Source organism: Artibeus jamaicensis, unplaced genomic scaffold, assembly GCF_021234435.1.
Source record: "Artibeus jamaicensis isolate MK-2021 breed Jamaican fruit bat unplaced genomic scaffold, CSHL_Jam_final scaffold_847, whole genome shotgun sequence".
NCBI lineage: Eukaryota > Metazoa > Chordata > Mammalia > Chiroptera > Phyllostomidae > Artibeus > Artibeus jamaicensis.
Genome location: NW_026522057.1, coordinates 20,534,964 through 20,548,055, shown reverse-complemented (window position 1 = coordinate 20,548,055; position 13,092 = coordinate 20,534,964). Strand labels below are relative to the sequence as shown.

At 45.4% G+C, this 13,092-nt stretch overlaps 1 protein-coding gene across 5 annotated transcripts in view; it reads right to left on the bottom strand.

Moving 5' to 3' along the window:
- The window catches only part of UBR4 (ubiquitin protein ligase E3 component n-recognin 4), a 118,646-nt gene that overhangs the window by 89,458 nt on the left and 16,096 nt on the right, over nt 1–13,092 (bottom strand). For all 5 annotated transcript variants that reach the window (XM_053660551.1, XM_053660552.1, XM_053660554.1 and 2 more), the window contains exons 12-19: nt 11,695–11,794; nt 11,436–11,573; nt 10,841–10,958; nt 9,155–9,342; nt 8,070–8,229; nt 7,881–7,966; nt 1,868–2,037; nt 409–691 (exon numbers count right to left, since the gene is read on the bottom strand). In XM_053660551.1, coding sequence (XP_053516526.1) covers nt 409–691; nt 1,868–2,037; nt 7,881–7,966; nt 8,070–8,229; nt 9,155–9,342; nt 10,841–10,958; nt 11,436–11,573; nt 11,695–11,794 — 1,243 coding nt within the window. The remainder of the gene's footprint in view (nt 1–408; nt 692–1,867; nt 2,038–7,880; nt 7,967–8,069; nt 8,230–9,154; nt 9,343–10,840; nt 10,959–11,435; nt 11,574–11,694; nt 11,795–13,092) is intronic.

Here is a 13,092-nt window from a genome sequence, read left to right as displayed (position 1 = left end):
GGAAAGTGTCTTTTTTGCTGAAGTATAGAGGGAATAGTACTCGACAACACATTTTAAGAAATGCTGAGTAGAAATCCTGACCTGGCCCTCCCACCCTCACTGTGGACCTCGACAAAGCAAGTCACTAACCCATCAACTCCGCTCCCACCGTCTCTCAACCAGCAACAGAGGCTCCCTGAGGGCTGATGCTCAGGGCATTGTGCTGGACAACACAAGGTCCGTCCAAAGGACAACACCCGGGTTTTAACAAACTCATCGAGTCACATAATCTATACTTATCGCTTCTGGCTAAACAAAGTGTGAGCGCGCAGACTCAGGCCGAGTGGCATCCTAAGGCTACTCGGAAACCTAGCACGAAAACACTCTCCACAACAACCAGTAAAGCAAGAAGAGCACGCCCGTCCACACCTGCTCGAACAGATACATGGGGGCTCTGGAGTACTGGTGGAGCAGGTAATCCAAGATCAACAGAAGGCGAGCCAGGACGAGCGGCACGGAGCGCGTCTGCACGTCCATGCTGGCGCTCAGCTCCTGGATGATCTGCACGACGTGAGTCAGAATGGCCTGCCGGCCCTGCTCGGTGAAGTTGTGGAAAACCAGGAGCAGCAGCTGCAGGTGCTCCACGTTCAAGTCCTCTGTCTCAGCGGGCACCACGCCCTGCAGGGCATTCTGCTTCATGGTCAACAAAAACCTGCCCCAGAGAAAAGGAGAGAATGTCTGATGAGGAAAAGTCAGAACATCCCCCCAAGTGCTACAATGTCCAGTGTTGAACGCAGAAATTAAGACAGCAAACTGAGGAAGACAAAGGGCTACATGCAAATGAAAGAGGAAAACTAAATTTGGGCTACAGAAGAGCCAGGCTCGCCCACGCCCCACCCAGCACTGCCTGTGAACACCCACCAGCCATGCCTGACGGTGGGCAGAACTGCAAGCTCCCAAAAATGGTGCCTTTTTCTAAATTACCAAACCTGGTCAGGTAGAAACAAATATTACTTTTCCCTATACTTTGATTCTAGAGTTCAATTTTTGTTTTGAGAGTTTACAGTACAGGTTAAAGCAGTGCACGATAATAGTCATATACATTATAACTCAATTCTCTGCTATTCAGAGAACTTGTCGGAAGAGCTTTATGCAAAATAAATAAATAAAAATAAAGAAGTAAATGTGGCCAACTGTTCTCACTGCCTTTGGCTGTTAGAGAAGAGGCTTGTGTTTTAATGAGGGCTCCCTCACCACACCCCCACCCTCCTCCTCCTGGCCTTTTTGCAAGATTCCACCAGGAAAAATGAAGGGTCTTTTGCATACGAGAGGGTTTACAATTTCTCAAATCCAGCATTAGAGTTATTTGATCGTAGAATGGAGAAGAGAAAATCAAATTGCTTTGAAGACTCCGAGCCATGTAAACAAAAATGACAAATATAGGTCTTCGTCTAAAGAGGATTTAGATGATTAACCTGAGCTTCCCCCAAGTAAAATAAATCTTTAAAAGTTGTCCAAAAAGGACTGCAAGTCATTCTAAGTGGTTTCATGTTCAAAGCAATATAACCAAAGACAGCGTTGGCTTCTCTGTTCCCTCGCTTCCAAAAAATGAGGTCAGGATAAAATTGGTTATGTTCACAAGTCAGGTACTATCTCATAACTGCTACCAAATCCCTCCTGTGCTGATACTTCCACACCACGTGGTTCTTGTCTTTCAAACAGCACATCTTCCCCCTGCCCCGCCACCAGAAACTCACTTCTCCACCCTCATCACTTTAAATACGATCATCAGAGCACCACCTCAGAGCCACAGATTAACTATAAAGGAGTCAAACATAAAACAAAGTAAGGAACCTTCTCCACAAGGCTTCTCTTGGCAGTTTCTTACCTGTCCCAAACTTTCAGGCATTCGGGGACATCAGGGTCACCTTGAGCACAAGCTTTATGTTGCCAGATGAGCAGGAGGCGTGAAAGTACAGAGAGGCTTTGAGGGTGGATGTACAGGGGCCACGGGCCCTCGGAAAAGGGAGCGACTCCCAGCTGCTGCAGCAGTGTGTTCTGACATGAAAGACACACAAGAGACCGTTAGGAAAAAGACAGCAAGCCAGGCCAAAAGCTTAGTAATGCTCCCTAGTGTCACTTTTTAATGCTGGCAGGGGTATTTAAATGAAGGAGATCAGGTTTATTTCATAAGTAAATAAACATCTGTCACTACTCAGCATCACAAGGGAAGTCCTGAAACAGAAAAAAGGCACTGAGACAGCAGAAACAAGGTAAAGTGCCAAACGGGTGGAACATGAGGAGTCTGCTTTCCAAAAAAACTTGAACCACAGTAGCGGACATCTTCTCCACAATCAGTCACGCACTACAAACGACACTCGGCACAGGGAGCTCCAACACCCCGTAGGTCTGACAACCTACCCTGGCAGCACTGGCAGAGCAATCTGGCCCGCAAGCTGCCGAGGCGCACAGCGGCAGTCGCCGTCTGCCCGGCTGCAGCCTGCCCTTCGTTTGGGCTCTGCTCCCAGCCCAGTGGTCTGGGCTGCAACCTGTCTTCTCCAACACATGCCGACTGCGCAGGACGCCGGTGGAAGCCAGACAAAAGCCTGCTCTCCCACTAGGCTTCAGAAAACACAAATCGTGGGTACCTCAGGACACAGGATAAATTTCTGTCTGCCAGTTAAATTACATTCTTATAAAACATCCTAGAGGACCTCATTCCTTGGGAATAATTACTCATGTCACGAGTGGTTTCACGTGTGGGCAGCCACTGCAGGCTAAGCGCTGTGTGCACACTGTCACACAAACGCTCAGGGCAGTGACGCGGGGTGGGCGTGGGCTGCACTCTACCCATGAGGGAAATGGCTCCGAGTGGTTTAAGATCATGACTAAAGCCAGGTTTACCTCTAAAACCCACATTCTTAATCGCTACGCTCAACACAGCCGTAAATGACTTTTCCATCCCTGACTCAAGGAAACCTTTCAAAAAAATAAATATGCCTTGGCTATACAAAAAATAAATACTGTAGCACTACTGTAATAAAAAATAACTAGAGAAAAAATCTAAATGTTCAAGTGACATGCAGCCATAATGGTGGCCATTATAAAGATCAAGGTAAATGTAAAAAACACAATATATATGAAATTTGAAAAAGTAGACAACAAAAAAATGTATCAGTGTTCTGATTATAACTATAAAATGATGCAAACTATATGGATAGGGACTAGAAGAAAACAGATAAATAATAAAATCATAGGTTTGGTGAAAGGATTATAGTTAATGTACATATATTCCTTATAATGTTCTTTATACGATATTTTTTAGGTGAGGCTTTTACTGTGCGTCAGTTTTCAGGTCTCAGAGCTGTGGAAATGAGCTAACATTCCTCAGGAACCTGTCTTTTTCCTTACCACTTCAACCCCTCTTATCTCTGAGTTAAGAAAAACCGACTTTCTAAGAAGTAAAACCGAGCCAGCCCTGGCCTGACCACCCCTCCCGAGCACCCTCACCCGCCCCTCTCCCGTGCGGACATTCCTGAGGTCTCGGCCTCAGCCTGCGTCTCCCTCACTATCTTTCCACTCCATCTGTTCCTCCTCCCTCCAGCAACTGCCTCACTGAGTCCCGAAGCTATTAGCAACCTTGATTTTTTTAACTCAGTTTCAGACTCACATTTCCAACTGCTTGCTAGATGTTTTCATCCCACTGGCACCTCAAAATATCATATTTGAGATGATCTTTTCCATTGTAATGGCAACTATTTAAACTAAAAATCATTGATAACCTACAATGTACAACTCATATACAAAAACACACAAATTGTTTTCTCGTTTGAATGGAAGGCAACACACCGACAGAGGAAGCAATGCAGTCACAGAAAACGCCTCTGCCAATGGCCTTCAGTCGACTCCTTCGTTAAAGGGGAGCCTCGTACTCAGCTATGCTATTTTCCAGGCCACACAATGGCTTCAAGACTGCCCTACCATAGCGACTGAAAAAAAGTCGTGTCAGTAAGCTGATATCAACTCATTTGTGTTTAAAAACAGAGAAAATGGCAAACAGTGCCTCCCGTAAAACCCAAAGGACCGTTCTGAGTAAATGTGGAATAAGTGAGTAATCCGTGAGTAAATGCAACCTCTGAGCTGACCGACGCCCAGGAACTCACAGGCTGAGCGCCGCCTCCAACTCCTGCTACACCCCAGCCAACTCTCCTTCCTGACTCCATTCCTAGTAAAGACCACAGCATCCTGCCAGCCTGCATCTGAGATGTAAACCCCAGCAACACCTTAAGCTCCTCCTCCCTATGTCCTTCATCCCATGCAAATACTTTCCCATGCTCTCTCTATTAGGTCCGCTACCCACACCAAACCTCCTTTCTCTCCTGACCCCACAGAAATTCAAGCCAACTATTCCTCAGTGTCCACACACAGAAAATGTTCAATGAATACTTATTGAATAAATGAACCTAGATCACCACTAAATATTAAACTATTAGAATTCTATCAGTAACAGTAAATATAATAAAAAATACACTAACAGTAACAAAATAATAAATACAGAGGCTAACAATTAGTAGTCCTAGCAACAAACTAGTACTAAAAGTGCAAGGTAATTTTTTTGTGATAAGATAACAACATAAAATTTACCATTTTAGCTCTGGCTGGTGTGGCTCAGTGGATTGAGTGCTGGCCTGCAAACCAAAGGGTGGCCAGTTCAATTCCCTGTCAGGGCACATGCCTGGGTTGCAGGCCACGTATGCCAGTAGGGGGTGCACAAGAGGCAACCACATATTGATATTTCTCTCCCTCTCTTCCTTCCTCCCTTCTTCCCCCCCTAAAATAAATAAATAAAATCTTTTAAGACCGCCATTTTAGCTGTTTTCAGCGCGCAGTTCTGAGGCATGGAGTCCATGCGCACTGCGCAGCTGTGGTCACCACCTCCACCCCCACCCAGCACTTCATCTTTAAATAGTCATCCTGTCCCGCACCCCACCCTCTGCTGTTGATATGGAGACATATAAAAGGTGCATTTGGTCTTAGTGCCATTCTTAGTGCAGAGGGCCTGAAACTCTGGTAATTTCCTTAGTGGTAGGGGTTAAAGAAGCTTCTTTTGTTCATCATAATAAGCTCTTTTCAGTGATACCGGAGTTTATGCTAATGATGTGAGGCCCTAGATAGGCGGGTCCCAGACAGCTTCAGGATGGGGATTGGCTGCCAAAAAAACCATGTGATTAGAGGACTGGAACTTCCGACCCCATCCCCAACCTCCTCTCTGAAAAGCAGGGCTAGAGACTGAGCTAATCCATCACCCAAGGCCAGTGGAGCAGAACACCAATGGAAAAGTGGACAAAGCCTGCCTTCTCATTGGGCTTCAAGAGACACAAATCACCAGAGCAGATGCTTTATTAGACACACGTGAGAAACCAGAGGGGCCACGCCAACCAAGGACGTCTTCTCCCACAGCCTCTTGGTGAAACGTCTTCTACCCAGTACGTTCAAAGTCGTCGAGAAGCAGATTTCAATGTCTTCTCTAAGTGGAAAACAGGTCTACTAATCTCACTCAGAACCACGGTTCTTTATGTCCCAGACAGCTGAACACAACTTTTCAGGCGCAGCTGACCTCTGTCTGCTCGCACAGACTGAGGCGCATGTCACTCACCTCCCTGAGGGCACACTGTGTGCCTCCTGCAACAGCAGTCACACACCTGGGTGACTGGCCCTGTGCCTGCCCCAGGAAACAGTGTCCTCCGCAGGGCGCCCAGCGGCAGACGGCTAGGTTACACCTCCCCCCCTCGCAGCTGTGAGATCTGGGGGAAGAACCCCAAAGTCCCATGTTTGGAGATGGAAGGAAAAGGGAGGCATGAGGGTTTCCTCTGCACGAAGCCAGCAGCCGCAGGCAACCAGGCTACATGTCCACACAAGGCCTGCGATTAGCTTTGCCAAGAGGACAACACAATTCGAGGAATCCTAAATATTCTCCAGAAAGAAACCTTTCTTCCCCATTACTTCAGCAAGTTTAAGCAGGCAAAGATCTAGTCTACGAACTCTGAAACTTCCCTAAATAAACTCAGATCTGGGCAAGGGACTGGTAAGCAGCAGGACAGCGGCCGTATGCTAACTGACGCATTTCCTCCTTCCTCCTCTTCACCTCGCACGTCAACCACTTCTCTGCTCCATCTGTGTTCCCCTTCTTGCCCCGCCCAAATGTCCTCATGTAACAGTAGGTAAGTATAAACAGCTTTTATCTTTCCAACAGAAGAAAAATTTTAAGAATTTCTTGAATAGGTTGGGGTTATGAGAATCAAGTTTAACCTCCTGAAACAGCGTCCTGGAATATGTCCCTTTGAGGATAAGTGCAAGCCTTTCAACTGTATCTTGATTCTGAGAATCCACTGAAAGAATCTTAAGAATAACAAAAAAAATGTTCAAAACAGTAAAGCAAATTACTGGAGATTACCAAATTCCGCTGGGGGAGGGGAGTGTCACAGTAACTAAAAACCAGCATTTTTACCAAATTCCCCAGGGAATGCTTATGCACGATGAAGATCGAGAAGCCCTGACCTCGAACGTAAGAAAGTTACCAGGCGCACCTGACGCTGGCGAACGCTGGGCGTGAACCTGTGAGCTCTGACACAGTGCCGGTGCAGTAACACTGGGCACAGCTGCTCAGAAGAGCCACTGGGCATTATCTGCCTAAGGCCACATACTCCACAGCCTGTCAACTCTACCCCTGGTCACAGTCCTAACAGGACAGGGGAGACATGCAAGAAAGATCGCTGCAACACCTGGAATTGCGATCTGACCCGACAGGACCCAAAGGCCTGTGGGAGGAGCAGAGGGGAATGAAGAAACTGGGACAGTCATGAAGACAGCGGGATATCATGCAGCAGTCAAAACAAGAACTATAAAAACATGCAAAAATATGGATGGATCTTAGCAACATGGTCTCAACAATACTGAGAAAAGGCCTGAGTGGAAAAGGCCTGAAAGGGCTGTGTAGAACACGACATCATTTGCTATAAAAACTAGAAACGAGCCCTGGCTGGTGTGGCTCAGTGGATTGAGCGCGGGCCTGCAAACCAAAGGATCATGGTTCGATTCCCAGTCAGGGCACATGCCTGGGTTGCGGGCCAGTTCCCAGCAGGGGACACACAAGAGGCAACCATACATTGATGTTTCTCTCCCTCTCTCCTTCCCTTCCCCTCTAAAGATAAATAAAATATTTAAAACAAACAAAAAAACTAGAAACAACAAAATAATTTTTAAAACCTAAGAACTATAAACACAAAAATAAATACATGTAAAACGAATGAAATGAGAAATTTCAAATTTAGAATTCCAAACATCAGCTACTTCAGTGGGGAGAGAAAATCGTAAGATTTACAAGTCCACAAACGAGACCCTGGACTTCCTTTGTGGTGGGTCTGCAGGAGGAATGCGCATGACAGCATCCATCTCCTGTGATTGGTTCCTTTGAAACACGCCTCCTAATCTGCATTTCTCAGATTACTAATGACAAACACTTCCTATGTTTGTTGGGTATTTATGTGTGTGTGTGTGTATCCATATATACATATATGTGTGTATATATATATCCATATATACACATCCTGGATATAATTATATCTTTAAAAATCGCCCACTTATTTTGTCCGTTTTTCTAGTAGCATAGTCATCAGGAGTTGTTTGTTTTTGTAGTTTTTCCTTTTCTTTAAATTCACTGTGACATTTTCTTTCCCTTCGATGATCCTAACTAAGGCAGAGGTCACAGTAGAATATTCTCTCAGCACTCTCTCCACTGTGGGGATCCCATGACAAATGGTGTTGCTTAGCAACAAGAACTGCAGCCTGCTGAGAGCTGATGGAGAGAGCTCCCGGCCTCACTGGACATTGCACATACTAACCTGCAGGTTAGGTGACTGAAGGTCAGAAGTGACCAGAGAGTGGTTGAAATGATAGAGCGCAGCAGCAAACTCTTCATCTGATGAACCTGGAGACACACAGGAAAACCAATCACTCCAGCAGCTACTGAGTGTATCGCACCACCCTGCTTACAGCCAAACTCCACCAGAAAAAACACCCTGTTGACTGACCCTTGAGTCCATCTTTGTCCACCTCCTTAATGATGCTGGCCAGGGTAGCCATATGGTGTTCTGAGAGAGATACACTCAGGTAGTTTCTGATAAAATTGTTCCGAGAGTTCAGCATGGAAGAGGTGATGAAGTTCAGAATGTTGGACGCGAGACCTAAGAACTAAAACACACACACGAAACGCTGACGCCAGGTCCAGAAGTCCAGAGCCCCTACAAACACTGCCTGCAAACAGCAAGTGAAACAGGCCCACAGGCCTCGTGCAGTAAATACAATGAATTTAAAAACCAGATTTTAAGTCACCTACAGCAGGACTAAGTTTGATTAGGACAGCCCTTCCCTTGTAATTCTACCAGTTACACAAAACGGTATGTTGGTTTGGTGCAAGACTTCACAGAACACTGCAGGGCAACGGGAGAGTTCCACACAGAGTGACTCACGTCTTTCTCCTCTAAGGTCCTGTATTTGTCAAGCTCTTGGACATTATTGATACATTCAATTCTGAAGCCTGTATTATCATTATAGAATTCTTTATTAAAATTGAACTGAATTGTTGTGTCAATGTTGACTGTCCAGACCCTTCACGAGGCTAAGCTGTATGAAAGCAAGGACTGCATCTGACCTGTCTGCCGACATGGCTTCAGAACAGGGGCTCCCACAGAGCGTGTCATCAATAAACGCTAGTTGGAAAAATCGTGAGTGAGAACTTAGCATGTACCAAACCTACGCAAAGGGCTCTTAACCCCTCACCACACTTCGAGGCAGGTACAACCCTCAATCCAGTAAAGGACATAACTGAGGCTGAGGTCAGAGTCTTGCCCAGCGTCACAAAGCCAGAACGTGAGAAAAGCAGGACTGAAACTCACCTCTAACTCCACAGGCTATGCTACTAGTAACTCTCAATCAGAGGAACACCAAGAGTACGTGTTCCTCGGTTAAGCATAACCAACACATTGAAGTCCTAAGTAAAAATACCTTTAAATGTTACAGTTATCCATCCTAGAAAATGTTTTAGTTCAAATGATCTGCTTTTTACACACTTTCTCCCAGTTTCTCCTTCCCCTAGGCCTCAGAAATCCCCTCTTACCAACTCGGGATCTTTGCGGCTGGCCAGAATGTTGCCCTTCTCTCCAGGGGCCTGCTTGCTGGGGCTTTTAACTCTAGGAGAGCTCTCCAGTGGAGGGGGCGGGGGCGGAGGCGGAGGGGCCACTTTCTCTTTACTGGGGGAAATGGTCTCTTCAAACCACTGCCCCAAAATGGGCTCACTGTCATCATCTGAACAGAGGAAGAGAAAAGTAACAGACATTAACACATTTTTTAAAAATGTTAGTGCATCCACTTTTAAAAAGTCTAAGGAACACAAGGCTATCTTGATTGTGGTGGCAGTTACACAACTACATAAATTTGTCAAAGCTCATCTATGTTTTTACACCTGAAAGTAATATTGTACGGCAACTGTAACTGAAAAATTTGAAACATAAAATGGAAGCATTTTACTTTATATAAATTAGACCTCAATAAAACTGATACTTTTTTTCTTTGTTACAAACTGATTTTTTTTTTTAAAGAGGACACACACACAAAGGAAGAGAAAGTCTCACTTTATTTTACTGGCAACAAACCAAATATTTTCAAGAGCAAATTTTTTTTTTTTTTGCAAAATACCCTTTTATTATTTTTAACAATAGCATTTGTTTCCTGTTAGGCACTAAAAATATGAGAGGGAGCACTCTGTAAAGTATATGATCATCTAACTACTATACTGTACCCCTGAAATTAATACAAAATAATATTCAGTGTAAACTGTAATTGGAAAAAATACATATATATTTTTTAAATTTTATTGTTATTTTTCAAGTACAGTTTTTTGTCTATTTCTCCCATCCCAGCCCCCACCCTGCCCCGTGCTCCCCACCTCCCTCCCATTTCCTCCCCTCCTAGTCCTCATCCCTGTGTCTTTCATACTTGTTCCTCAAAATCCCTCCCCTTTTTCAAGAGCAAATTTTTTACTTGCCTATTAACTGTAAACCCCAACATAAGAATCGTACCTTTTACAATACTGTACATTGGTCCCAAACACCTGATTATAAAGAATCTGAGATGTTTATCTTTTTCAGTCTCTCGCCAGACTAAGGCAGGAGGGAATGCCAGACCCTCCCGCTGTTCGAGACAACAGTGTGGAGCTTCTCCCTCAGCTTCCCCAGGCCACACACGCACAGCAACAGCCAGACCCGACACCTCGCACACCTCTTCAGTTCAAGTGGGAAAGCTCAGAGCCAAGTTCACAAAACAGGTCAACACAAAAAGAGCCCTGGCTGGTGGCTCAGTGGATTGAGCACCGGACTGCGAAGCAACAGGTCGCCAGTTGATCACCATCAGAGCGCATGCCTTGGGTTGCAGGCCAGGTCCCCAGTAGGGGGCGCATAAGAGGCAACCACACATTGATTTTTCTCTCCCTTTTTTTCTTTCTCTCTCTAATAAAAATAAATATGTAAAATCTTTAGAAAAAGAAACACGAACTGAGATGTATTTGATTTTGGAGGACACGGAATGAAATGCAACCTGGACTCTGCAGACAGTAGTTCCTTTTATTCAGTCCTCAACAGCGCGGCTTACTCTTAAATAATAGGTCACCTTCAGCGCACATAAAATCAAGATCCAGGCTAGGCAGCCGACAGAAAAGGACAAACAGGGAAGCAGAGGAACCGCTGGGAACACTTCCTGCTGCACTCCACGGCTCATCTGCTGGGGGACAGAAAGGAGAGGGCTCTACCTTGGCTGCTGTCCTCCTCCGTGCTGCTGAAATCGTCCTCGTAGTAGGTGTTGGAGTCGGTGGAGGCGCTGGCGTCACTGCTCATGGAGCCCTTCCTCTGCCGCTGCAGGACGCAGGCCTAGGCGAGCAGTGAGAGCGGTGGAGCTGGCGACCACCACCCGGGAACCTTCCTACCTCACCCCATCCACCACTTGGAACGTTTTCTCCATCTTATTCTGTTTTTCTATATCCAACAAGTAGCTCTCCTACTAGCTCCCTTCAGGACTCTCATGGCTTTTTCCTACAAAAGCACTCCAAAACCAGAGATGTGGGCCAGAATTGAAAAGGAGTATCTCCGTGGTGTCTTGTATGATTCTGCTTTGGCACGCCAATTGTCCCAAATCACCAGGCAGTATGTATCACGCTGCTAATGACCAACAGCAGATTCAAATAATTTAAGAATCATTTGGAATCATTTAAGAATTCCTGTCATCTCTAAAATGATTACCACAAATCTGGCATTATAAAGGTCACAGCTTTCAGTCAGTCTTCCTCATTTTGGGAAGTTTCTCTTATACAAGATATTCCCAATTACCCATGGCATCACCCCACCCACCTTCCTGTAGGAAGTTGAGAGCAATGTCAGCAACAAGTTCGTCAGCGGGACAGAGTCGACCAGCCGCTGAACCCTCTGTGTGGAGGTGCTCTGGGCCATAATGCTCAGGGCCGCAGGGGGACCATCTGTCTCCCAACCCTGAAGGTAAACATCAAAAGAGAATCAACGTCTGAGTCACCAGGAAACAACCAACCGATCAAGCCAGCTTACCCAGAGCAGCCGGCCAGCCCTCTGCCGACCCCCGAACACAGCCCCTCACCTTGTGCAGGGCCTCCACCTGCAGGTCTTGGAAGAGGGATGTTAACAGCTTGACAGCGTGGTTTGCCAGTATGACTGAGAGCACCCCGAAGCCCTGATGCCTACACAAAGACGAGGAAAGAACAATCCTTCAGATAAGTCACAATAAAGTACAACCTTAAACACAGAGCATCTTGCCATTTTGGGGGTCCCAGACCCCGTTCAGAATCTGTGGAATTGCCCCCAGGGGGAAAAGCACAGAATCTGCATGTAATTTCAGAAGCACACAATTTCCCTGAAACCCGACCGTGGCCTGCCTAAGGACCCACTGGCTTTAAGAACTCCAGGACTACAGAAACTTCAAAATCCATGGACCTTAAATGGAAACTCTCAGTTCAAGACAACTGGGTCGGTCATGTGAAGATGCTGACATTTAAATGGTACCTGAACTTCTTAAAAGTCATTCTTTTGAGAAGAAAAAGTTAAAAGTTACCAACCTCTATAAAACTTTTTCTTTCTGTCCAAATGATCACATGACAAAGACTGAGTATATCTAACATACAATGAGCTCACGTGAATCAGTAAGAAAAAAGGACAAACACCAAAGAGAAAAGCAGGGCAAAGGACGCAGGCAGTTTACAAAGGAAATGAAGATGAGCAGTAACCACGTGAAGAGGACCACGATCACACCAGTAACCACAGACATATGCAAATAAGAGCGATAGGATGCCGCCTTTCACTTCCGGTGCCAGCGAAGGTGAACACTAACAACTCCCACCGTCGAAGAGAACCTGGGCGAGGGGCACACGCCACACAGCGGAGGGAAGGCAAACCAGAGCGGCGTGGCCACGTTCCAACTTTTCACTTATTTTTTCAAAGGTTTTATTTATTTTTAGAGAGAGGGGAAAGGAAGGAGACAGAGGGAAACATCAATGCATGGTTGCCTCTCATGTGCCCCCTAATGGGGACCTGGCCCACGACCCAGGCATGTGCCCTGACTGGGAATCGAACTGCGATCCTTTGGTTTGCAGGTCTGCACTCAATCCACAGCCACATCAGCCAGGGCTCAAATTTGTAAATAAGGGCACCCTTTGTCCTAACAATTATACTTCTAGGATTTTATCCCAAGGGGATAATTAAACAAGTTCACAAAGATTTGTGTTTTAGAAGGTTTAAAAAACATAGCTAAAAAAACTAAGTGTTTAAGAAGGTAATTAGTTAACTATGGTAATGTTTATACAGTGAAATACAGTCAGCTGTTTAGAACTTACAGAGCTTGTTCACTGAAAAGGTGTCAACAGTATTTTATAAGTGATCCTATTTTTGTAAATATATTTTGTATATGTGCACAGAAAAATGTCTGACGGAATGTTTACTAATTTAGGTGACCTTTTTTTCCTTTTCTTATGGTTTGTAGCTT